The 27,110-nt window shown below is 40.0% G+C and overlaps 1 protein-coding gene and 1 long non-coding RNA gene across 5 annotated transcripts in view; one reads left to right on the top strand and one right to left on the bottom strand.

Moving 5' to 3' along the window:
- Positions 1-309: 309 nt before the first annotated feature.
- The window catches only part of DIAPH3 (diaphanous related formin 3), a 475,240-nt gene continuing 448,439 nt past the window's right edge, over positions 310-27,110 (bottom strand). For 3 of the 4 annotated variants that reach the window (XM_087865106.1, XM_087865107.1, XM_087865108.1), the window contains one exon: positions 1,241-4,756. In XM_087865106.1, coding sequence (XP_087721232.1) covers positions 4,494-4,756 — 263 coding nt within the window. In that variant the 3' untranslated portion in view covers positions 1,241-4,493. Of the gene's footprint in view, positions 910-1,240; positions 4,757-27,110 lie in introns of those variants that run through there. The other variant, XR_015725940.1, reaches the window with a different exon arrangement.
- LOC148109356 (uncharacterized) lies at positions 8,202-24,944 on the top strand. Its single transcript, XR_015725861.1, has 4 exons — positions 8,202-8,367; positions 10,916-11,025; positions 21,994-22,148; positions 24,785-24,944. It is a non-coding gene; the product is annotated as an uncharacterized LOC148109356 (long non-coding RNA).

Raw genomic sequence — 27,110 nt, 5'->3', positions numbered from 1 at the left:
GTGGGTGGAGTTGCCCCCCAACCCAGCTGGCACCAATGGCTGGCTGTGACTGCTGTGGCACACTGTTGGACAGGGGTAGCCCTCAGTGTGGCTGGCTAAGAGGCCTCAATGCAGCTATTGGGAATGCTGGTTGGTGGGGCTGGCTTTCCACTTCTCTGGGGCAAAAGCAGATCTGGAGGGGTGCACATGACTTTAGTCAATAAATTTCTTTCAGGTATAACCCAGGTATTTTTAGATTGCTATCTCTGGTTGGGTCTTGGAGTGCATGATAGAGTGTCCTGACCCTTTAAGAGCATATCTTCCATTTCTTTCTTTCTTTCTTTCAAGATTTTATTTATTTATTTGACAGAGAAAGAGGCAGCCAGCAAGAGGGGGAACACAAGCAGGGGGAGTGGGAGAGGAAGAAGCAGGCTTCCAGCGGAGCTCAATCCCAGGACTCTGGGATCATGCCCTGAGCTGAAGGCAGACACTCAACAACTGAGCCACCCAGGTGCCCCTGAGATTTTCCATTTCTTATAGCCCTTGGGCTGTCCAGCATTAAGCCCTGCTGATTTTCAAAGCCGGAAATTATGAGGGCAGATCCCCACAGGGGGGTAGGGCATGTGTGTCCCTGATGTGGGGCTTGATCCCTCTGCTCCTCAGGAAGGACCTCCTGCCTCAGCTATCACTCTGGCTTGTGGGTTGCCGTGTTGGGGATTTTGTTCCCAACTGTGTCTCTGCCTCACCTACCCTTCTCAACATGGCTCTTTGTATCTTCAGCTGTGGACTAGCTGCTTTGCTGGGCTTGGGTTGTTCTGAGTGAACTGCACTCTATGTTGTTGCAGCCTGGACGGGTCTGTGGGAGGAGCTGAGTTCAGGGTCCTCCTGCACTGCCGTCTTCCCAAATCCCAGGATATACTCTCCTTATACCTGTCACAAAAGGCAAAGATCTGTTTAGGAATAATGAACTTTTATGGTTTAGGTTACATTATTTTCATTTTATGGGGAGATTTGGATTCCGTTGTGAAATGCCATCCAGTTGTCATGGTTCTTTGGCAACTTCCTGTGTTTTTGCTAAAATGTAGCTCTTAGAGCAAGATGGCTTCACAGTTTGGCCCCAGGACATATTTTAAGAACACTCTTGCCTGGCAAGGCCACGTAATAACCACATTTAACAACTGACTAGACAAAACTGAGTATCGTTACACTGCCAGCTTACAATTCTTGGATTTCAAAAATTTTAATAATAAATACGAAGAAAAAGAATATGAACAATACTTTTTGAGTTTCAAACAAATTAGCAGTTTATTTTTTAGGACCTGTTGCTTTCCAAAAGTTACATAGTCAGTACAAAAGGTTGGCACAAAAGTAACCATGAAATATGCTCCCAGCCCACCTGTGCTTCACCATAAAGGAGAGTTTAAGATGAAATATAGCATAGATATAAATTATAGCCTAAATGATTTAGTTTTTAACTAGGAAACTCAAAGTTTTTTATATAAATTATTGAAATAGTCTACTTCTTCATATAAACTTTGATATATTTTGTTTAAATATTTAAATGCTAACAAAGGACATACGTGAATATAGAGTAGTACCCTCCCGGCCCCCATTTCTGGTTTAACGTTCCGTGGTTGCAGTTACGTGTGGTCAACCGTAGTCTGGAAGCAGAGGATCCTCCCAGTGACGTAATGTCAGAGGTGAACAGTACCCTAATGGTATGTCTGTGTCATTCCCCTCACTTCAAATCATCATGGAGGCATTTTATCAGCTCATGTCACAAAAAGAAGGGTGAGTATAGTACACTAAGATATATTTTTTTAAAGATTTATTTGAGAGGGGGAGAGTAGGGGCAGAGGGAGAGAAACTCAAGCAGACTCTGTGCTGAGCATGGAGCCTGTCATGGGGGCTCAATCCCACAACTCTGAGCCAAAATCAAGAGTTGGACGCTCAACTGACAAAGCCACCCAGGTGCCCCTACATTAAGATATTTTGATAGAGGCTACATTCATATAACTTTTATTATAGTATATTGTTATAAATATTCTATTAGTTACTGCTATTAATCTCTTACTGTGCCTAATTTAAACTGTGTGTAGGAAAAAGCATAATACATATAGGGTTTGGTACCATCTGCAATTTTCGTCATCCCCTGGCGGGGGCTGTCATTAAATGTATCCCTTGAGGCTGGGGGAGGGGGCGGGACATACTGTATGATTAGATTGCTTCCCTTGTTTTTAAATCACTTCAGATATTTGACTGGGAAAACTTACTAGCAGCAGGTCTTTGCTTTTGGACAACTCAGCGATCACTTAGTTGTCTGTGTGTGTTTGCCAAATTCTCTACACAGACCAGAGCGGGGATGAGAACCTCTCTGGGGTTTGTCACTGGCCTGGGTGGAACATCCTGGTCCAGGGTGCTGAGCTGTGTTTTGGCTTCAAGTTTACCTGCTAATTCAAATGAAGAAGACTGTTTGCCCAGAAACATGAAACTGTACCTCAATGTCTGCCCTCAAATTAAAGGTCATCGCTATGGTTTCCAGCTATAGTTGGCTAAACGAATATTAAGAATTTTCCATAAAACCCGAATCAATCATACCCATTGCTGAAATCAGCCCATTGTTGAAATATCTGCAGCAGAAAATGATCTGTTTCTTGGTTGGCTCTTACCGCTGTGGGCTCTTTAGCTGTGGCGAGGAAAATCTGAAACATGGTCCCCTATTCCGGCCTGCTCAGACTCCTGTCAGCGACGGGGAGCGAGCGGGCCGCTGACCCGCAGGAGGCCAGCCCCCGCTGGTGCGCTCCTGGCTTCGGGCTCCTGGTCCTCCTGCTAGACCGTTGTCCTTCGGCTCCCGCAGACAGCTGCTCTGGGGCCTGACGGCTCCGGTTTAGGTCTTGCCTGCGTTCCTCTGCCCCTGGGGGTCTGTGTCATCTTCGCTTCCCTTTACTTGCCGGGCTGCTGCTCCCGTGGGGCTGCTCCCCCGCCCCAAGTTTCTGTTTACCTGCCACCTGGTATGTCCCAACTATCTGGTTGAATTTCAGTTTTGTTTCTGAAAAGCCCCAGTCTTTGCAGAATCACGTGAAGAACTGACAGCATTCTCTTATTTAGCGCCCTTTCTTGCCGTTAGGGCCTGTCTGCTAAAATGCGTCAACATCCTTCACCTTTCTTGAGTTTGAAGATTTGTTCTCAGGAAAATATGCATTTTGCCCTCCAGTTGCAAATCCTATTTCAGCAATACAGAGGAGAACAATTTCTTCCTACACAGGCTGTGGATCGCACCATTCCCCAATGTCTATAAACAGGGCCTGGTTCATAGTTCTAATTAATTAACTTTATTAACTTGGAGCTGAAAGGAGGTGGCAACTTAAGGAAATAAAAAGCAGTGGGCCTCGCCAGACTGGTTCCACATAACTGCTTTTTAACTGAAGGTAAAAGAGCAGTCATTTATTTACTGCGCATAATAAAGCAAAGTAGACGCTTAGACGGCAGAGCAGTCTACTTACAGCTTATCCACAGAATACGCTACCTACAAAAAAAGCCCCAATTTTTTGTCACTTAGTGCAAGTAGCGAGTTTATTTTCTTGACTATAGAATTAAGAGTTAACGTGATGCCCCAAAGGAGGTAAAATTGCAACATTTGCATAGGAAAACCTTCCTTGACACACTTTAGATCTTTGTTAAACTTATTGATTGTCAGATCAAAGAAACCGGATTTTCAAGTTTGTTCACAGAAAAAAAAAATCCGTTACTCGGGAAATTTCAGAATGGCAATTCTATCCCAGAGTCACAATTACCAAGGGAAAAACGCTCTCTCGGTTGAGAGTTTGGGCAGCACTACGGTATTACCCGTAGCCATCCACTTGTTACAAAAGCAGGTGCATTTTACAAAGAGTGCATACATTCCTAGCACATGATTTTTGGAAATGTGCTCAATGGCCTTAGAGTCTCCTACAGGGTCTAATTAACATGAATTCAACAATGATAACAACGAGCTTACATGCATTTCCTCACAGATCTCTCATATTCAATTTTATGTTTTCGATGCTATGTTGTTAGCATGAAGAGCCCAATGAAAGAGAAACCTGGGCCCATATAAACAACATGCATGAGATATGTATGTATATATATCAAGAGTTGACGATGATTTGACGTACATTAATGCTGAAAACAGGATGGTAAAAATTACAGTGACTTAGAAAAATGGTATTTTCTTCAGGACACGTTGCTGAACACATGGCCACCTACCTGTTTTCTAAAGCATTATGTATAATTTCACCACCAAATATAGAACACACGAATACCAGGAGACAAGAAAAGCATTAAAACCCATTACAATCTTGAATAGGCCAAGACCTCAAGTACATAGAAAAAGCACTGCAATATATTAGAAAAACAAAGCTAAATATCATAATTTAAACCATATAAAGTCACCTATATAAAACAATTCTTTTTCCAAGTGGTATAGCTTAGAGCATGGCTTTATATTTGGCTGAATCATTTTTTACCAGTTTAATTTATAAAGCTCGTAATCTTGCCAGCAGGGCTTCAACTTCGGGAACAGATTCGTTTTTAGAAACAGAGCCAAGAAGTTCCATTTCCTTTTTTCTGTTGCTTTCTACATTACAGGCTTCCTTCTTCTCAACTGCCTTGATCCTCCCCGTAGACGTATGAGTGTCTCGATTATAATTAAGCTCCTTGGCGACTGGAGTTCTCGTTGAGTTGCAATTGATATTGTAGTGTGAACGTGACCCTTCTGTCAACTGCACTTTCTGATTTTCTACAGTTAGTTAGGAAGAAAGAAACAGAAAACTTATCACTGCAATAAGCAAGGACTATGCTCATTATGAAACATTAATTTAAAATAATTATTCTCCAACAAGTCCTCTTAGATAAATTAAAATATTCAGAGAAAGGTAGATTGGAAATACACATAATTTAAGAATAAACTAAAATATAAGTAGACAACCCTTTCCTTAGCATACATGCTGATTTCCTTCCGGTCTCTGCTCAAATGTTCTACTAAGCAGAGAGGCATTCTAGGACCATCCAGCAGAAAGAGCACTGCCCCTTTCCATCACACATTTACCCCTCTTCATAGAATGCTTAACCACCAGACACATCATATACCTGTTTACTTGTCCACGGTCTCTTTACTAGGATGTAAGCTCCAAGACAGCAGGGGGCGCTGTTCTAAATACTAAATACCACTTTAACGTCAGTGCCTAAAATGGCCCTGTGGCAAAGTAGTGCTCCATATGCACTGGGTAAGGAAATCCTCTCCATACTCTAGTACCCCAAGACATGCATTAGTTGGACTAATTAATATTTTTTTTCCTAAAAAACAAAATAAAAGTTTCTACTAGGTCTTTAAAAACTCAATGATTTCCTTCAAAAGATATATTGCATTTGGCAGGCAAATTAAACCTTCCTAGCAAATTAAAATTATGTCCTAATCTGTCAAATATACACACATATATTCATAGACATGTATACATATACACACATATATTCTTTTATTGGTAAGTGATAGTGAGCCTGGAGTGGAAGGCTGCAAGGGGGGAGTTGCAATAGCTAATAACTGATGGCTCTGGCTGATTGACTTTTGCAGGGAATGCTAGATTTTTTTTTTAAATTAACTGACTGGCCTATTGCACAACCTTATGAGTTATTAGACCTCAAACTGTTAAGAAACAGACACCCTCAATATTCATGTAACCTTGAATGGGACTTGAAAATGGCTTCAACAAACTTGACATGACATTTAAAGTTTTTTGGTTATTCGCTGAGAGATGTTCCATTATCCCAATAGTAATGACTTTGGAGCACAAGCAGTCACTCATGACAGTGTGTTTTATGTGAGTGCTGAAAATTCCAACCGAAAACAGCTTGTACATTAAAAGGAGGCTGCTGAAGATATTTACTGCACTGTCATTTCCTGACCAGGGGCTTCCAGTGATGGATGAGTGTTTTACACACCTTCTTGGACAATCTCAACAAATTTTAGAAGTATGATCACCTTTTAGCTGTTGGAAGAAAATAAATACAATTTTCCTATCACCTTCTCTATCAGGTGGGCAATTGTTACTCAAAAATCAAAATCAAACAGAGCGCGGATTTTCTTAGAGCTGTTTATGCTTTATAAATGATAACATACATATTGTGTTTGCAGTAAAGAGGACAGAGGTCATAGGATTCCTGCAGTTCCCATGACTGCATAATTTTTTTTTTTTTTAATATATATAGTATCCACCCTCCTGCCCCCAGAATGTCTGAGACTGCGTTTGTAGCTAAGTGGAAATCTTTGGTCAGCTTACTGCTCCTTTCTCCCAGACGTTCCTATCTTTTGTCATTTGATTTCTTGTGAACGACTCCATCATGATGTTATCGCCAATGAAGTTGTGGGTATTCTGCTGCCGGGCAACTCTAGCTCCAGTTGTGATGGCAAAGATGACATTAAGTTGGCTAAAATACGGGTGTATAATAAACACAAAGTATTCCCTACTTCACTACTGTAAAATGTATCAAGCCCAATTCCATATGTGGCAAAATGAAAAAAGAGTTTGGAATTTTGAGGATTGAAATCTACACTTCTGCTTGGCTTTAACAAGTTAACCTCTTGTCTCAGGTTCTAAGAATTGACGTCCAAGAGTAGTTGTGAGAATTAATGCAAACGATGTGGGTGACACCAGCTTCAAGATACTTGTTTTCCCCTTCTATGAAAGCTGCTTTTTTTTTTTTTTTAAAGATTTATTTATTTGAGCAAGAGAATGAGCAGTGGGGAGGGACAAAGAGAGAGAGAAGCAGACTTTCTGTAGAGCAAAGAGCCCGAAATGGGGCTCCATCCCAGGGCCCTGGGATCCTGACCTGAGCCGAAGGCAGACGCTTAACCGACTGAGCCACCCAGACGCCCCTCTATTAAAGTTTCTTAAGGAATATGCATTTACCGCCCAAGGCGGACCTTTTCTGACTTTCTAGTGACTGTACCGGTGAGGCCAGAAATATTTCATTAACAGCTTGCATTTATATAACACCTTTATTTCTAAAGCTTTTGTTGCACTTTAAACATTACCACCCTCATTTTATAGATTGAGAGGTAAAAGCAAAAGGAGGTTAAGTCATCTGGTTAGACTTAGTTACTGAGTAAATCAGTGGCAGAAGCCAAATGCTGTCTCTAGAGATACTAAGGCTGTCTTAAACAAATCTGAAAAGCTTTTTGCCAAGGAAAAGTGCTAAGTAATTCAAAGCTAAGTTTCATAATAATCATATCCTGTACTATACCTCAAAATGCTTTCTGTCACATTTAATTCTCTCAGTAACTTTGTAAAGCAGACCGCAGAGCCATGTAAACTACCTCAGTACAGTATGTCCAAGGTCATACATGTGCTCCTTTTCCTTCTGGGTCTTACTGAAATTCATGACAATGAATTTCAAATATGACCTTCCTACTACTGCAATTCCCTCGTCCGTTCGTTCTTCCATTCTCCTAGACAAATATTTCACACCTTCTCCTTTCTTATCAAATGTTCAATGTGTTCTCCTTCACTGTCATTTAACTCGTTCAGAGAAACAATCAGAAGAGAACTCCCACAAGCTTCCACCTGTCCCCAATGTCTGCTTACTGCATATAGACTGCTTCCCTCCTTAGGGTCTTCTGTGCTCCCCTCTGATGCCAAAGCTTCACAGTGAGCGCCACGTACTACTGTCATTTGTCTGTTCCAGGACATCCCTCTGGCAGCTGGGTCCTTTCTCTAAGGAAGGTTTCCTTCATGTGATCACTCCCCTCAGCATACAAGTATGTTGTAATAACCCCAATCTTTAGAGAAAAAGATGTATTTGACTCCACATCCTCCATTTACTACCTCAGTTGTCGACTGCTTTTATAGCAAAACATCTCGGAAGAATTGCCCACTCTTACTGTCTCAGTTCCTCTCTTCCTATTTTTCTCTTGAACCCACTCCAATCATGCTTTTGACCCTTTACTCTTCTGAAACCGCTCTTGTCAAGGTCGCTAATAAACTGTGTGTTGCTAACAGCAAGGACTGTATATCCACTTGGATATTTTAGTCCTCCTTTCCTCAACCTATGCCAGATCCAAGGATGAAATGCCTGGCAGAGCCCGGGCTGTTCTTTAACTGTTTGCTCTCTGAACTCCTTTGGAGGCTTAGGTGGATAAGCACCGGGTGCAGCAAAGCAGGCAAGAGCATTTCCACTCTTTTAAGGAAACCCCAAATATTATTTCGCTCCTACAACACGCCCGCAGATAGAGAACCACCAAGCTGGCATTTAGCTCTTCTGTGTTTCAGGTGGAGAACCTTTTATGAGAAGCGACAGTCAAGATGACACACAACGGAAAGTGGCCATTCCTGAAACCACCAAAGAAATAAAAAAGTAAGTCCACCAGGTCTTCTTGAAGACTCAGCTTAGAGCTCTTAGATAACAACTCTTCACTGCAGCCCTCACATTTCTCGCTCCGCACCGCAGTAGTCTCCAGGCGGGGACTGTTGCAGTCTCTCTCTTTGCTTTGTTCCCAGTCACGGGAACTGCGGAACTGAGAACAACTCATCTGAAATTGAAATTGCAAGGCTGATGAAGCTGAGGGAGGAGTCTCCATCCCACTGCCACTAGCCACGACGTTTACAGGTAGAAGGGAGTGCCCAAGTGGGACGTTCACTTTTATTATAATGTTGGTTCAAAGCCAGGTGGCTTTTGCCATTACTATTATTTTAAACATCGGCTATTGGTGGCTTCATGGGGGCTGAACTATAGATACAAATTCCACACAAAAACATGCACTTGGTTTCTAAATGGCTCACTTCAAACACCGAGGGTTGGCACAACGCTGTAAGTTGGAGAGAACTCTCAATAGTGCTCAGAGGCATAAAATAAATCGTAATTTGAAGTCGGCGGGCTCATTGCCTTTTCCCAAGAAATTAGACCATTCCAAATATAAGATGACACACTTGGACTCTTTCAATGAAAGATAAGACTGGGGTATCAAAAAAAAAATTCTCTATATGCCATCGATTCTAATCCCCCAGTATACATTTTTAAATGGAAACTAAAGGCAAAGCAGAACGGTTGCTTAACTCTCCAAAGAGAGGAGGTTTGTGCTATTATTTTATGAATCAAATCCAGGGCTTTACAAGATGTTACAATTGATGTCTGTGAAGGGAAGTATGATATATCTAGGACTACGGCCAGTACCCAGGGCCATTGGTGATTATGGTACAGATGGCAAGGACCAGCTGCTGTTCTTAGTAGTAGGTCAGTAAGGGAATCTAATCCACACATCTTATTTCTACATTTCTGTGGACATAAACTGTGAGAATACATGCTATTTTCTTTTAAGGGAAAAAAAAAAACCCCACCCTCCCTTATTTCAATGTAATTCCTCATATGATTCTCATTCTAAGAATTTATTCTGGAGTCCCACCACGGCTTTTTTTCCCCCTAAAACTGAATGAAAAGTTGAAACCTGTTGAAAAGTTGAATGGCTCTTAGATACAGAGAACCCCCTGGACTTGAATAAAAGCCTTACATGGATTTAGGGCCGGATCCCACATGACCTTTGGCAGAGTAATAGATGTGGATGACAAAGCTAAACAAACCTGAAACAAGAAACACCCACCCTCTTGAGCTCATTTTCCCCTTGTTTCCCCCCGAAGAACACAGAAAAACAGGAAACTAGGGAAGTTTCTGACAAGAGAGTAAACATAAATATATGCCACTGGACCTCCACATGGGGAAATCTTTCAGCCACCAGTTGTTATCCTTCGTAAGCTGAGGCAAGGCTGAGGCCCTGGCTGATGGCCCTTGGGGAAAACCCTCTCAGCTGCAGGAAATATCAGTTATGGTTTAGAAAGAGGTATTATTCCCTTTAAGTCAGTATTGATCCCCCATCACATTGTGGTTCTAATGGGCACTGGCTTCTTAGAAGTGCCAACTCTCAGATGAAATATAAAATTGAGCTCCTGCCTTTTGTGGTCACTGGTGAGCCTGTGGCAGCTTTGACAGAAGGAAGAATACAAAACTCTGGTGTCCTAAATTGACTGCCTCTGTTCGGTCTTCCAGAAGTTCGGTCTCTCTTCCTCGTTCTTTACCTTTTGCTCTTAACTATTACTTTGACCTACTAAGTAGCTCTTTGTTTCACCCCAGAAATGCCTTTACTTTGGTGAGAGAAAAAAATAACCCATAAATATAATTTTTAAAGCACTACTGGGTGTACATGATAGTAAAGTGTGTGACAAATATATGTTTTTAATCTATGCAATAACTGAAGTTAGTGCGGCCGCCAGCAGCCCATTTCCCTGTGGTTTTCCTTACTGTTGATTTACTGATGCTATAAATAATTGTCTTCCCTTAGTTTCATTTCACTGTTCATTTTACCTTTTGTATTGAAAATGTGTAAAAATGACAAAAAGAGCAAAAGGGCACTTTGTATACTATCAAAATCTCTTGGGAGTAGCAAGAGACTTCCTGAAACCCATTACATAAAAACAAACAACAACAAAACAATTACTCCCCCAATTCAAAAAAGACAAAGAGAATGATAAAGGATATCTCTGAATAGAGGAGATAATTGACACTTGTTAAAGAAACCTGTACAAAATGGTCACTTGTGCTGAGCCCCATGTCACCAAGCCAAGACTTTATACCTAACCTAACTACAGTTTCAGCCTCACCCAGGAATGTAACTAAAGGCTACCAATCAATCCGGAATTACCTGGCCAGTACTAGTAAGGTCATCTGCCTAATAAACCCTTTCTGTCTCCTTTCAAAGGAAGGTGACTTTGTCTGTCTATAAAAGTCTTCCATTTCTTACAGCTCCTTGGAGCTCCTCACTATGTGCTAGATGGGATGCTGCCCGATTCATAAATTTCTGAATAAAGCCAGCTTGATCTTCCCATTTACTCAGTTGAATTTTGTTTTCTAATAGATTTGGTGGCGGCAATGGGATCTGAAGTGAGCTTTTGGGAGCTTTGGAAACAACTGGAAACAGAGGAGTGGTACCCATGAATGTTTTTTTTCTTGCCATTTCTGAGGGCTGTAAGTTCTTCTTGATTCTGACTTCAGCTTTTGCATTGAGCTTCTAATCTAACTGGCTTTCTAGGCAGTTCAAAATTGGGAGCAGCTGGTAGTTCAGGCCGCAATTCTTGTTTAATTGGCCCTTGATTCGGTCCCCAAATCCACATGGGAACTGTTAGTGGGAGTTTGCAGTTCCCCAGTTATGTGGAGCTCCCAGGCCCCATTTGTTGAGGTCTGCTGCTTTAGTATTTCCTCCAGGCCAAGGTTCCATGGTGGGAAATGGTAGTGGGCCATCCAGGGCCTTTTCCTGTCTGGGCTACAGCAACATCTTCTGGTTACTGCTGGTGTATTAGGGTGCACAGGTTTGTCTGTCTTGTTTTGTGTAGATAAAGGCTATTGCTAAAGGAATCTGGGAAGCAGATGCAAAATTGGCAGGCAAAGGCTTAGCTGTTACAGCTTTTGCCACCTACCCCATGTAAGGATAAGTTAAGTTGGTCACGGGACAGGTCAGATTGACCCTCGTCACAGGCCAACCTCAAATTCTGTGCAGTGAGGTATACGGCAAACACCACAGAACCCTCAAATCAAGAGGCATATCCCTTTTAAGTTTGACTCCAAGAGATCCAAAGGCTTAGCTTTAAAAAAAAAAAAAAAAAATCCTTAAATTCTAAAAAGTTGAGTGTACCACCTTCCAGTGTACCTGTTTATTTCATGTCTAAGAACTATTGTTACAGAACGTATAAGTATCTACTTATAAAATCTTACTGAAGACAACCAAGATTGTTCATTTAAGAAGTGAACTCAAAGAGTTTCTGAATTAAACAGAATGGGGTACCTTCTAAAAGCTTTAAGATTCCTGGGGCACCTGAGTGGCTCAGTCGTTAAGCGTCTGCCTTTGGCTCAGGGCGTGATCCTGGCATTCTGGTATTGAGCCCCACATCAGGCTCTGCTGGGAGCCTGCTTCTTCCTCTCTCACTCCCCCTACCTGTGTTCCCTCTCTCGCTGGCTGTCTCTCTCTCTCTCAAATAAATAAATAAAATCTAAAAAAAAAAAAAAAGCTTTAAGATTCCAAATTGTAGCAAAAGGCTCATGAAAAATTAATTAAAGACCCAAGAGGTACCTAAAACAAAGGATGATAAAACTGACAAGGACCCCTACTGTTCTCCTCTACCTTCTGTTACCTGAGTACTCACATTCTCTCTCTGTCTGAACTGCCTCTCCACTCTGAAGAGACTATTAAAGTTATTGTAAAGTTGTAAAGTTACCTTTACAATAAAACCACCAAAAGTTATGGGTGATCCTTCTCCGGTATCTCTCATTCCTTGATCAAAAATGGAAATAAGGGCCACAATTATGGAAATTTCCTAAAGGGCGGATCCCCAAGAGTGTTCTGAAGAATTTAGTCATTATTGGGCCTTATCATTTTGTACAAATGATGGTGGGACCTGCTGAAGCCCAAGAATGAATGTGGGAAGCAAAATGGCAAAATACCCAGGATGATTTTTGAGATGCTTGATTTTCAACATGGTCCCCTCATGGACCAATAAAAGCTCACAAAATAGCAACTAATCTTTTACAAGCCATTCCTAGGTTCTTCCCTGCCTGCAGGGATTGTTTTTCAAACACACACACAAAAGATAAATCTATCTTCCTACAGCATTCCAGGTTCCATGCAATAAACATCACCCAGCCTGCTCCTGCATTATCTCCTGAGTGGACTGAAAAAAGGCAGAGCGCAGAATGGGAGATCACCTGTGTGTCTGAACTTGATCCACAGCTGAACACTGTGTAAGGTCTTTGGAACGCAACCACAAACAAAAGTCTACCGAGTGACCTTACAGCTACAACAGATCCAAGGTCATGTACCTGAGATAAACCCTGGCTGCCCACATCACACCCTCTAGGCATCCACCATTAGAATGATGGCCCAAGGGTTAATGTTTCATTTGTAATCAACTGGGACACTGGAAAAAGAAGTGTACTCAAAGGTCCTATGCAATTCTTAGCCTAAGCTCCAGTGAAGTAGCAATTTGGTCAGAAGCTGATCATAGGAGTCTGATGGGAATATTTTTAAGGCTTTCTCCCCTTAGCTAAAATAGAACTATGTAACTAGAAGTCAAGAAAAACTTTCCAGCACCTTCATAAAAGGATTTATGAGTGTATCAGCCAGCGATGTCATTTAAGTTGCAACCCAACTCCTTGAGGAATTAAAAGCAACTGTCCTTATCTTATAAATCTTTACAAAACCGGAGAAGTAGCTCCAGAAACAATGTAAAGCCCACCTGTTCTTTTGCCCAATCACCAGACCTCTATTTATCTTGAAAGGCTTGTAAATCTTGTAAAAATTTTGGCCTTAAGAAACAAGCCAGGCACAGAGGAACTTGCATTCTTTCCCTGTGCCTTTGAGATGTAAATGTTCTACTTGATCCCTCCAGGAATTCTTACCCAGGTCATCTCTTTCAAATACTAATGTCAGGAATAAGACGGGCTACAGATGGTGGATGTAGGAGACCCTGAACTCCCCTCCTCCATAAGCACACCAAGTCGACACCTCTTTATGGAACCAGTCCTCCTGAAGAACTGAGGGCTGACTGAAGAGCTACAAAACCGAAGAGCCCAGATAGAGAATGAAAGAGGGATGGAGCAAAGGGACCTGTGCAGGTTCATCTGCTCTGGGGCACAGAAGAAAAAAAAAAAACCCCACAGTTTAAAAAGGCAACTAGATCATAAAGGAACGAGCCCTAGAGCCCTGCCAAATGGCAGCAGAGCTGCTGGAACTCTCTCCAGGTCAGAGGGGCCGGTAAGTGCCACTGTTTGTGCTCCTCCTCCACCTCGACAGTGCAGAGGAGAGCAGGGTCAGGCTCAATAACCAGACTGCCACCTTAGGGAGTCCTGGACACCTAGCCCGTACCAGCCCCGGATGGCATGATATAAAGGATCTAACCCTAGAACTTGGCCAAACAGCAGGAGAGCTCTCCAGGACAAATGGGCTGTGAAGTGGTACAGTCTTCATTTCCCCTCCACCTTGATACTGGAGAGGAGCAGGATTCAGGCACCCTAGCCACCCTACCACCTCAGTGAATCCTGGGTCCCACAGCCCACACTAGCCCCAGCCATCCCACCAAAGCAACTCAATACGAAACACACTGGGAAACCCCTAATCGGTGCTCACTACAGCTTCAGCCCTCTCACCAAGATGACACAGGCACAAAATACCCTGAAATACTCCAGGCCCATACTCCAGTTCCCAGACAACTTGCCTGGGCACCTTCTGTACAGAGCGCCTTAGGAGGTCCTGGCCTGTGCACTCCTGGGCTCCAGCTGCCACCTGGCAAGAATGCACCCCTTAGCCCTCACATGCTTCAACCTCAACCACCCTACAAGGGTGCACCCTATAGAGGGCCCTGGGATACCCTGTTTGTAACCACTTCAGCTTCAGCTTTCCATGCTAGGGCACCCTCCATGGAGAGAGCCCTGAGACTGGACTGGCATGCTCACTTCGGTTATGGTCATCCTATCAGGGCAGCCCTAGCACAGAGGGCCCCAGGAATGCCAGCCCATGACAGCCCAAGCTCCAGCCAGCCAAAGTCACCAGATAAACACAGTCTACACAGGGATGACCACACACAAGATCATTTTTCAAGTTTAGAAGTAGGTGTTCTGCTTAATTCATAGAAATAAACACAAAGTCAAGCAAAATGAGGAGATGGAGGCATATGCTCAAAAAAAAAAAAAAAAAAAAAAAAGGACCAAGACAAAATGTAAGAAAATGTAAATAAAATGAAAATAATCTACCTGATAATCTTTATGATTATTCTTTGAATTCTTTATCACTAGACTTGAGGAATGAATTCAGAGAAAACGTCAACAAAGTGGTGGAATTCATAAAGAACCAGTCAGATGGAGCATATGATAAATACAAATGAAGGAATCAACAGTGGATTGGAGGTCATGGAAGAACAGATCAGCAATCCTCAAGACAGAGTAATGGAAAATACCCAAGCTAAAGAGCAAAAACAAAAAAAAAAATTTTTAAATAAGGATTTTAAAAAGGATAGGTTAAGGGATCTCTCAGACAAATGCATTAGAGGGGGTCCTAGGAGGTGAAGAGAAAAAGGGGAGAAAACTTATTTGCAGAAATAATAGCTGAAAAGTTCCCTAGCATAGGGAAGGAAACAGACATCCATGTTCAGGAATCAAAGAGAGTTCCAAACCAGATGATCCCAGGGAAGTCCACCCTACAACACATAATTAAAATGTCAAAGCTTAAAGACTGAGAATTTTAAAAGAGAGAAGCAACTAGTTATGTACAAGGAAACTCCATAAAACAATCAGCTGATTTTTCAGCAGAAATTCTGCAGGCCAGAAGCAAGTGGAATAATATATACCACACGCTGAAAGGAAAAAAATCTACATCCAAGAATATGGTGTGGCACAGTTATCATTCAGAATTGAAGGAGAGATAAAGAGTTTCCCGGACAAATGTTAAAGGAGGCAATTAACACAAAAGTGGCCTTACAAAAAATGTTAAAAGGGCTTCTTTAAATGTAAACCAAGGTCATAATTAGAAGAAAAAACATTTCATGAGTAAAAGCAAATATACAGAAAAGGTAGTAGAGCAGCTACTTATAAAGCTAGCATAAAGATTCAAAGACAAAGGCAATAAAACCAATTATATGTAAACAATTAGTAAAAGGAACTTGCAGAATAAGAAGACCTAAAACATTACAACATATACGTAAAACATGGAGGCAGGGAGTAAAAATGAAGTCCTTATAGAATGTGTTCAAACTTAAGTGACCATCAACTTAATGTAGACTGCTATACACTTAGGATGTTACATATGAACCTTATGGTAACCATAAATCAAAAATCTGTAATATACACAAAAAATAAAAAGGAATCTAAGCATAATATTACAGAAAGTCATCAACCACAAGGAAAGAGTAAGAAAAAAAGTACAAAACAACCAGAAAATAATTAACAAAATGGCAATAAGTACATACATACCAAATTACTTGTAAATGGTCTAAATGTTCCAATAAAAATATATAGCATGGTGGAGTGGAAAAAAAAAGACCCATTTACGTACTGTCTACAAAAGACTCACTTCAGGCCTGAAGACATATTTAGACTGAAAATGAGGGGATGAAAAAAGATATTTCATGCAAATGGATGCAAGGGGGAAAAATAAGCTAGGGTAGTAATACTTATATCAGAAAAAATAAACTTTAAAACAAACACTGCGATAAAGAGATCCATCCAACAAGAGGATATAACAATTGCTTAACTATGTATGCATCCAACATTGGAGCATCTACATAATATAAAGAAAATATTAATAGACATAAAGGGAGAAATTGATGGTAGTATAATAATATCAGGACACTTTAACACCCCACTTACATCAATGGATAGATTATCCAGGGAGAATGTCAATGCACATGGAACATTCTCCAGGATCACAAGTTAGGCACAAATCAAGTCTCAATAAATTCAAAAAGACTGAAATCCTATTAAGGATCTTTTCTAACCATGGTGGTATGAAACTAGTAATCAATTAGAAGAAAATAAACTGGGGAAAAAAATGGCAGGCTAAACAATATACTACTAAACTACCTAAGAGTCAACAAAGAAATCAAAGAGGAAATAAAAATACATGGGCACCAATAAAAATGAAAACAGAATGCTTCAAAATCTTTAAGACACAGCAAAAATGGTTCTAGGAGGGAAATATATATATAGGCCTACCTTAAGAAATAAGAAAAAGCTCAAATAAAAAAAATCTAACCTTGCATCTAAAGGAACCAGAAAAAGAATAAACAATGCAGAAAAAGCCTTTAACAACATTCAACATCTGTTCGTGATAAAAACTTTCAACAAAGTGGGCTTAGAGTGAACATACCTTAACATAATAAAGACCACATATGATAAATACACAGCTAACATCATACTCAATGGTTAGAAACAGACCTTTTCTTCTAAGATCAAGAATGAGATAGGATGTCCACTCTCACCACTTTTTCTGGTGGAAATAAAAGCCCTAGCCACAGAAATCAGACAAGAAAAAGAAATAAAAGGATCTAAATTTGTAGGAAAAAGTAAAATTGTTTCTATTTGTAGATGACATGATACTATACATAGAAAACTCTAAAGACTCCAACCAAAATCTATTAGGATAAATCCAGTAAGGTTGCAGAATACAAACAATATACAGAAATCTGTTGTTTCTATACACTAATAATAAAGTAGCAGAAAGAGGAATTAAGAAAACAATTCCACTTACAATTGCACCAAAAATAAAATACATAGGAATAAACTTAACCAAGGAGGTGAAAGGCCTATACTCTAAAACACTGATGAAAGAAATTGAAGATGGGGCTCTTGGGTGGCTCAGCTGGTTAAATGTCCAACTCTTGGTTTGGCTTAGGTCGTGATCTCAGAGTCCTGAGATCGAGCCCAGTGTTGGGCTTCCTGCTCGGTGAGGAGTCTGCTTCCTCCTCAACTCCTCCCCTGCTCATGCACACTCTCTCTCACTCTCTCTCTCTAAAAAAAAAAAAAAAAAAAAAAAAAAAAAGATTTATTTATTTTAAAGAAAGAAATTGAAGATGACACAAATGGGAAGACATACCATGCTCATGGATTGGAAGAATTGTTAAAATGTCCATACTTCTTAATGCAATCTACATATTCAGTGAAATCCCTATCAAAATGCCAATAGCATTTTTCACAGAACTAGAGCAAATCATCCTAAAATTTGTATAGCTCCACCAAAGACCCCAGATAGTTAAAGCAATCTTAAGAACAAAGCTGGAGGTATCACAATCCTAGATTTCAAGATATACTACAAAGCTATAATAATCAAAATAGTATGACACTGTCACGAAATAGGCACACAGATCAATGGAACAGAACAGACAGCCCAGAAATAAACCCAAGCATATACGGTTAAGTTAATCCATGACAAAAGAGGCAAGAATACATGGTGGGGAAAAGACAGTCACTTGTTGAGGAAACTGAAAAGCTACATGCAAAAGAATGAAACTGGACTATTTTCTTACATCGTACACAAAAATAAACTAAGGATAAATTAAAGACCTAAATGTAAGACCTGAAATCATAACACTTCCAGAAAAAAACATGGGCAATAATCCCTTAGACATCAGCCTTAGCAACATTTATCTAAATATGTTTCCTCAGGCAATGAAACAAAAGCAAACATAAACTACTGGGACTAAACCAAAATAAAAAGCTTTTGTACAGCAAAGGAAACCATCAACAAAATGGTAAGGCAACGTACTGAATGGGTGAAGATACTTGTGAATGATATATCCAATAAGAGGTTAACATCCGAAATATATAGAACTTAAACAACTCAACACCAAAAAAACCCCCCCAAAAAACAAAAAAACCCCCAAATAATCTGATTAAAACATTGGTAGAGAATCTGAATAGACACTTTTCAAAAGAAAATATACAGATGGCCAACATCACTAATTATCAGGGAAATGCAAATCAAAACCACACTGAGATACCACTTGATACCAAAAACAAGAAATAATAAGTATTGGCAAGGATGTACATAGTTGGTGAGAATATAAATTGGTATAGCCACTGTGGAAAACAATATGGAGTTTCTTCAAAAAATAAAAAATAGAAATACCATACAATCCAGTAATTTCACTATGGGGTATTTAGCCAAAGAAAACAAAAATACTAATTCAAAAAGATCTATGCATCCCAAGTTTATTGCAGCATTATATGCAATAACCAAGATATGGAAGCAACCTAGGTGCCCACCGATAGAATAAAGAAGATGTGGTGTATATGGGCAATAGAATATTACTCAGCCATAAAAGAAAGAGAGAGATCTTGACATTTGAAACAACACAGATGGACCTGGAGGGTATTATGCTAAGTGAAATGAGAGAAAAATATCATGATTTTACTAATATGTAGAATCTAGACAAAAAATGAATGAACAAAAAAAGCATTAACAGACCCATCAATACAGAGAACAAAGAGTAGCCAGAGGGGATGGGGTAGGGAGATGGGCAAAATGAGTTAAGGGAAGTTGAAGGTACAGGCTTCCAGTTACAGAATGAATAGGTCACAAGGATAAAAGGCACAGCATAGGGCATATATAGTTAATGATATTAGAATAGTGTTGTATGGTGACAGGTGGTAGGTAACTTATGATGAGCACAGCAAAACCTAAGAGTTGTCAAATCACAGTTGAACAGCTGAAACTAATGTCAGACTGTAGGTCAACTATTCTTCAATAAAAATAAAATACCAACTTCAAGGAGGAAATTACCAGAAAAATCAAAAACAAAAGGAGACAGGGTTATTTTAAAACTTAAGCAAATGAAAAACCTTGCACCTTTCACACAAATATTATTAAAAGGCTTTTGCCATCTAAGCAGGTGACCTCAAATTATTCTATCTGCCAGAAATGCAATTTGGATTCAACATCTTTTGTAATTAGTGATTATAAATGGAAGATACATGGTCTCTCTGTCTGTCTTTATGTTCGTTTCTCCATATATGTGCTGTAGAGATGTGGTATTGTCTCCCTCTGGATGGTGTTTCTACAAATAATTTGTAAAAGAGCTCTATGGAATTGGCTTGAAGAGAATTAAGCACTTATATGCATTAAGGACTCCTAAAACTCTCAGAAATACAACAGAAACTAACCCAAATCCTTTCTTAATTTAGTATTTTTTATTTATTTGAGAGAGAGAGCAAGAGAGCTCACCCAGGGGAGGGGCAGAGGGAGAGACAGGAGCAGATTCCCCCCTGGGCAGGGAGCCCGATGTGGGGCTCGATCCCAGGACTCCGGGATCATGACCTGAGCTGAAGGCAGACGCTTAACTCACTGAGCCACCCAGGCACCCTAACTCAAATGCTTTTTAAGTTCATGTGATCTGAGATAATCTCTGGTAAACAGAAGCTAGTTGAAATTTGTTGGATTGATTAAAATAGATACATCTTCAGAATTATAAGCATTAAAATTAATATAGACATATATAACTTTATTCCGCTTGAGTTTATTAGTCAAACTGGGTCATGTTATCTCTGTTACAAAATTTGTCAGCAAGAAAGAGCAAGAGATGACGGTTGAGTTTGTCTCATGAAGTTTTTGTGGGTAATTTAAACGTAATTATTGAGAACAGTGAATTATAAATAGATGCAAGAGGAGGGAAAAAGGTTTTAGGTCAACTTTTTAAATAGTGTCCCCAAATCTTTTTGGTAGCCTGAAACCTTAAAGTTTTGCTAATTTAAATGGTGGCTAGGCATTAAATATCGACATCACTTCCAAAGAAGATTAAATGCTGAAACAATTACTGAAAGCAGGTTTACCTGCTTTTGGCTTCCTTTTGCAGAGGAACTAAAGATATTTGGGTATATTAGTAAATATGTTTTGTGCCACACTGAAGAAATCATATGTTTCTGCAAATTAAAAAAAAATTATAATTTCTCAAGCCACAGAATGCTCATATAAAAGATAGTTCACAATTGCTTACCTCTTTATTTTCACTAAAAATTACAGTTTTTAGTGTTAAAAATACCAATATATGTAATTAAAGCTGCTAGAAATAATAAGGGAAACATCTCCATATGTAGGAAAAGTAGGATGTTTGTTTTCAGTAAAAGAAGGTCTGAAAAATGGAGATGTATTTTTGTTAAGGAAAAAGTAATTTTGTCCTAAAGTGAGACTGCTTATTTCAGAATGGGAAAGAGTAAAAAAAAATTGGATAAAATTGTAGAAGGTTTGAATCTTGGGAAAAAGGAATTTTGGGAAAGGAATTTTATGGTAGTCAAGCTGGCTAAGATTTGAATAAGTTAATTTAAATTAAGAAAAGATAAGTCTTAGTATTAAAAGCACACTGGTGCAAAATTACAATTGGCTTTTTCTCTGTTAAAAGGACAAAGGTTTTCTGGATTTTGGGTCTGCTTTTGGTAACAGATTGTGAAAGTTTCTTTACCTCTTAATCTGCACTGGAAGCAAAGACTTTGTATCTTAAGAAAACAATTTACTGTGCTTCATGTTAAACTTTGGGTCTTTGATTACTTAAGAAAAACTGAGTCTTCTATAATTCCTTAAGTCTTCTAAGTTCCTATGTCCTGCTACAATATTATAATTCCACTTATCATTTTAAAATGTGTGTCACAGAAATAACCAAATTTCCTTGTCAATTTCATTATAATCAACTTTCATCACATCTTTAACAATGGGAATTTTAAAAGTATTTTGTCATTTGCAGACAGTTATTGTTTTACTCAGATGCTTTTGCAAAAGTGTTCCTGCAAAAGTGCATCATCTTCAAGGAGATTCATATAAAGCATTTTGACAAGTACAGGTTTTTGATACCTTTAAGATCATAAAAATTGAGCTGGGTAAGAATTTCCAGAACTAAGAGAAAAGCCAGATTCAAGCAGAACAAGTAATTAATACACAGGACTGAAAGAACTAAGGAAGATGATTTTAATTCTTAATGATGTTTTGTTTGAAATATTGCTGGTTCTTTAATGTTTTGCTTTTCAAATTTAAGGAAATCTTTTCTTAAGTGACCTATGACTTACAGCAATTTATTTAAGCATACCTTTTAAAAAATATTTTATTTGAGAGAGAGAGAGAGAGAAAGAGAGAGGGGGTGCCCCCCCCCCCACCAGCTGGCCAGTGCAGGGTGGGAGGGTAGAAGGGGAGAGAGAGAGAGACTCTCTCAGGCCAACTCTGCTGAGTGCAAGCCTGACTTGGGGCTCAATCTCACAACCCTGAGATCACAACCTGAGCCAAAATCAAGAGTCAGACGCTTAATCAACTGAGCCACCTAGGCACGCCTAAAGTATATCTTTCTAAATGAAGACCGCACATTTACTTTTTCTCGGATTCATCCAGAATTTGAGAACTCTTAAATATCTGTACATGGCAATATGACTGGTTATTTGCATAAATTCAATAAGAATCTGTTCTCCTCGGAACAGGACACAACTGGAAACACTGGCTATACGTCCAAGACTTTGGAACACCATATTTAAGAGAAATGTGTGTAGACTGAGATACGACCCACAGCTTTGAGGAAATGCCTGGAAAGATCAACCTGGTATCTTGCTTTGAGGGTTCCCAGCAGCCTTAACAGGTAAATAAAGGATATTTTCAGGAAACTTGAGAAGAGAGAAATTCACTCGAAGTATAGATTTTGTAGGTAAAATCTAGTAGCTTTTAAGAGGTCAATCTGAGGTTCCATGAAACCAGTCTTAAAAAAAAGCTTATATGGCACTATTCTTGCTCCACTTATGTAAATAATCAGGCCAGGTCTAATGCAAACAAGTCAGTTTTATTGTGATTATCTTTGGTTAAAAAAAATGGGGGTAATTGTAGAGAGAAAAATCATGTTTGTATCTTTGTAGATATTCAATTCTAATCCTGTTGTCTTTGAGGTTTTGCTCTAAACTAGACTAGATCCTGAATTCTGGTTTCCTCAAACATCTGGCTATGACTCCAAACTAATGTTTCCCATTTCCTCTCACCCTTCTGATGTGGAATAATTAAGAACAAAGACCGTCCTTGAATCTCCTTGGAAGGGATTATGCCAGATCCCCCTCACAACCTAGATGGCAGCCAAACTTCAGGGACTTGCACTTCAGATATCATCTCACAGCCAAGGTAGGCTCCACCTGACCTGGGGTCCTGTGCAGATGCTGGAGATCTCTGAATCCAATTGATGAGGAAGAGTAGTAGCTCACCCCGACTGCTTCCACCAAAGACACCAGATCAATACTTCTTACCTGAACAGAAAATACCTGAACAGAAAACACTGTCTTCTTTTCTTTCTTTCCTTTACCCTGGCAATGGCCTTGAAAGATAACTCTATCACCCACATCTCCCTGGCCACTGCTAAGGAGGAGTAACTTTTCAGACTGCTGGGTTTGTCCTCAAAAACTCCAATCTGTCTATGATACTAAAATACATTAACAGTGCCATGTTAGCAGAAATGGTTTGTGCCCCAACAGAATTTATATTTGACTGCTGTGGTTCTCATTCTTCCAGGCCTAGGAATGCCTAGGTGGCTGACACATACTTGGCAATGCCTCTGAGGTTATTGAACTGTCTTGTAACTGTTCATAAACCGAGTAAGACACCTCATTGCTCAACACCCTGAATTTACAATGTCAAGTTAGAAAAGATCTATCAGGAGGAGTTCATGACTCAGAATTTGCTTGCTTGGACTGGTCCCCTACTTCCCTGGTTAGGAGTGAATGCAAACGAGGCTATGATCTGGAACTTCTTCTTGGCAAGTAGTACAGAATCTGCTGCTAAAGCAATAAAGTCATAGACTCTCTGGTTAAAGTTGATCTTGATTATGGGATAGCTCTGGATTATCTTCAAGGAAGGAGGTATCTGTGCTATGGCCACCACCTGCTGCATCTTGATTGCTATTTCTGGGGAAGTTGAAACTCAGTTACATAAGATCACTGAGCAAGCCACATGGCTTAAAATGGTGACTCCCTCAATGGATTCTTTGAGTCATTTGATTTTGACTGGTTTGGGTCTTGGGGACCATGGCTCCTGAGTACACTCCAGACATTGGGAATTATCCTACTTACAATAATTATTGTAACCTCCCTGAAGTGCTCTATTCTTGAAAGCTGTCAATGTATGTTCTCAGCCTCTAATCACTAAGCAAATGATCCACTGAAGACTGGAATGTCAGAAAAGGAAAAAAGATAATGACCAACTTAAAAATTCTGAATCTGAAGTAGTGGCCTGTGGATATCACAGAGATTAAACAAGACCCACTGTGGCCTGTGAATACCACACAGAGGATCAACAAAAGCTGTGAGAACTACAGAGAGTTAGCGGAGAGTGGTACTAATGCCTTAAATTTTGGTTGCATTGATGCAGGGCCATCAAGCACAAGGGTCAAGAAAGAACTTTTAAGATGTGTTATGGTGCAAAAGGGTGCTTTTACTATATCAGGGGGACAGGACCCATGGGCAGAAAGAGTTACACTTGTGATTGTGAGGAGCAACTGATTATATATTTTTAAGTTTGGGGGGAGGTAGAGATAATGGAAGTCTCTAAAGGGATTTCCAGATTTCCGTATGTTAAAGCACACTTATAGGATCCTGAATGTCTGGTTAGTGTCAAGATAAAGTTGCTTTTGGTCTCTAGAAAAGCATTAACATTAAGGCAGCTGTGAGTCCTTGAGGAATGTCACACTTTGCATGTGTCAGGTATTTATCAATGACTATAAGTTGTAAGGAAATGTACTTTTATCTACATTTCTCTTGCCTTTGTTCTTCTCATCAACATCTCTCAGTTAAGTTGGAAAGTTGGAAGTCTAACCAAAAGGGAGGAACTATTAAAAAAAGAAACAACAGGCCCAAAATGGAGTCCCTTGTGCTGAGTCCTATGTCAACAAACCAAAACTTAATACCAAACCTAATAGCAGTTTCAGCCTCACCTGGGAATGTAACCTTTAACCACTCAATCTGGAATTACCTGGCCAGCACTAGTGAGGTAGTCTGCCCAATAGACTACTTTCATCCCCTTTCCAAGGAAGGTGACTTTGCCTGAAACAATTCACTGCTTCCTTGTCTCTCCCCTTTTCTGCCTGTAAGTCTTCCATTTTGTACAGCTCATGAAAACTCCTTTCTATTTGCTACATGGGATGCTGCCTGATTCATCAATTGCTGAATAAAGCCAGTTTAATCTTCAAATTTACTTAGTTGAACTGTTTAACATAATTTAACTAGATTTTTTTCTTTTCAGAAACCCATCAAATATACACTTCTATTTAGTCTTGTTTTATACACTGCCCTTTAAATAAAAATTCAAGACAGCACTTCCATTTTACAATTTCCTGTCCTGGGCCTTCCTGATTGCTCACAAGGCTGGAAGGAACTCAAGATGCTGCAGGATCCTGACTACAGGGCATCCAGGTTAAGTCCAGCCTCTTTTTTTTCCTATAGTGAATAGTAATGTAAACCCTTCCATTCAATTCCTTATCTTTCTGATATGTGATCTGTTTGTAATATATTACTTGAATTGAATGTCCCTCTCTATAGTTGCTTCCCTTTTTCCCACATCTCTATTCAATTCTTAGCAAATTTTAATTTGGTTTTTATCTATATCTCTCTATTGAAACTTAAGAGCCTCAAAATTCCTAATCTCAATGGAATTTGCAACGCTTTAGAATATGTATAAAAAAGAATTTGGCGGCACTTGGGTGGCTCAGTTTGTTAAGCCTCCGACTCTTGATTTCAGCTCGAATCGTGATCTCGGGGTCCTGGATTCAAGCCCTGTGTTGGGCTCTGTGCTCAGTGGGGAGTCTGCTTCATGATTCTCTCTCTCCCTGTGCCCCTCCTTCTGCCTGCTCTCTCTCTAATAAATAAATCTTAAAAAAAAAAAAAATTTGGTTTGCCTCTTTCCAGGTTCCTGGGAAGTAGCCCTTAAACCCTTGGAATTTCCAGAGTGATAAGGGTGTCTTTGTTATTCATGGTAGGTCCCTAGATAGTTTATGGTAATTGCAATTCAGAATGGGGGGATGGCTACATCAAAAAGACCAATCATTAGAATGTTGGGGTTTTGAGTCAAGTGATATAAGCCTGATCTTCAAGGAGGGGAGGAGGGTAGAGACTGAGTTCAATCATGTGGCCAATGATTCAGTCAATCATGCCTAAGCAATGAAGCCTCACTACAAAGTCTAGACACTGATGCTGGGTTTTCCTGGTTGGCGATATGATGTGGATTGTCACATTCCGATGTGCTGGGGAGAGATAGTATATGCCTGGGGACAATAGAGGCTTCATGTTTGGGACCCTCCCAGACCTCACTCTATGTGTGGTCTTTATTATTTGGCTTGTTCTGACTTGCATCTTTTTACTATAATAAAGCTATAACAACAGTAAGCTGAGCTGAAGAGCAAGCTCCTGAATTCTAGGACTTATGGTCGTGAATTATTGAACCACAGGGTGTAGTGAAAACCCCTGAATTTATAGCCAGCTGGTCAGAAGTGAGGGTGGCCTGGGGACCCCCAAGCTTGCAGCTGGTGTCTGAAGTGAGGGCTATTTTTCAGAGGACTATGCCCTGTGAAGTTTGGCCTAACTCTGGATAGTTGGTGGCATAAGTCATTATTGAATATTATTCATAACTTTTAATATCATATAATTGATAATATCAATATCATCATGTTACCTTGATATACGGCTTTCTGTAGTTCTCACACACTTTCCCCATCCTTCACTCATTTGATTCTCGTAACACCTCTGTGAGAGAGGTGATATATTTACCTTGTTTTACATAAAGCTGAAGAAGCAGACATAATTTTCTGGCAGAGTCAGAGACAAAACTCAGGTCTTTAGACCACTGGTTAGCATGCTCTCTCACGGTAATGCCCTTTACCATGCTTATTCTCCCACGTTTGGATGATTATTTTTAATCTTCTTTGGTAACTTCCACCTTCCCAGCCCCTCCCAAACACAATGCTACGTCTTCCCCGTGTGGCCATCTCTCACGGTTAGATGCTCAGCCCACCTTTCTGTCCATTCTACGTTCTCTTCACCAAGATCTCACAGCTCCAAGCACCTCTGCTACTAAGAAGACTCCCTCATCTGCGTCTGCAGCCCTAACGGCAGAGCCTCAACCCTGTGTCCATCTGGGGTTCCTGAAGCATTTCTGCCTTCAATGCCCTACATTACTTCAAACAAGACATTTTCAAACCAAACTCACGTCCGAAGTAGCTTCCTCTTCATCCCAACATACTAAAACCAACCATAGCATCTGTTTGCCAGTCCTGCTATCTGCTCCGGACAGCAGTCCCATGCTACTACGCACTTCTGGTAACAGTGTGAGGCTTAGCAGCTATTAAGTAAATACTCCAGTAAGCAATTGCCTGTCAGATAATGCCAGGCAGGAAATAACTTGGTGTTTCATAAGGAAGAGGTGGAGAAATAACACAGAGATAGGATTTGATATTATAGTTATTGGATATATACTATATTTCTCATAAACCCCTTTACATGTTACTTAAAAATTTTTGCAACAACTTTAAAGGATAGGTATTAACAAACTGGTTTTATAAATGAGGAAATGGAGG

Source organism: Ursus americanus, chromosome 10 (genome assembly GCF_024610735.1).
Source record: "Ursus americanus isolate L20-20 chromosome 10, mUrsAme1.1.p, whole genome shotgun sequence".
Classification (NCBI taxonomy): Eukaryota; Metazoa; Chordata; class Mammalia; order Carnivora; family Ursidae; genus Ursus; species Ursus americanus.
This window is presented reverse-complemented; position numbering and strand designations above follow the sequence as displayed.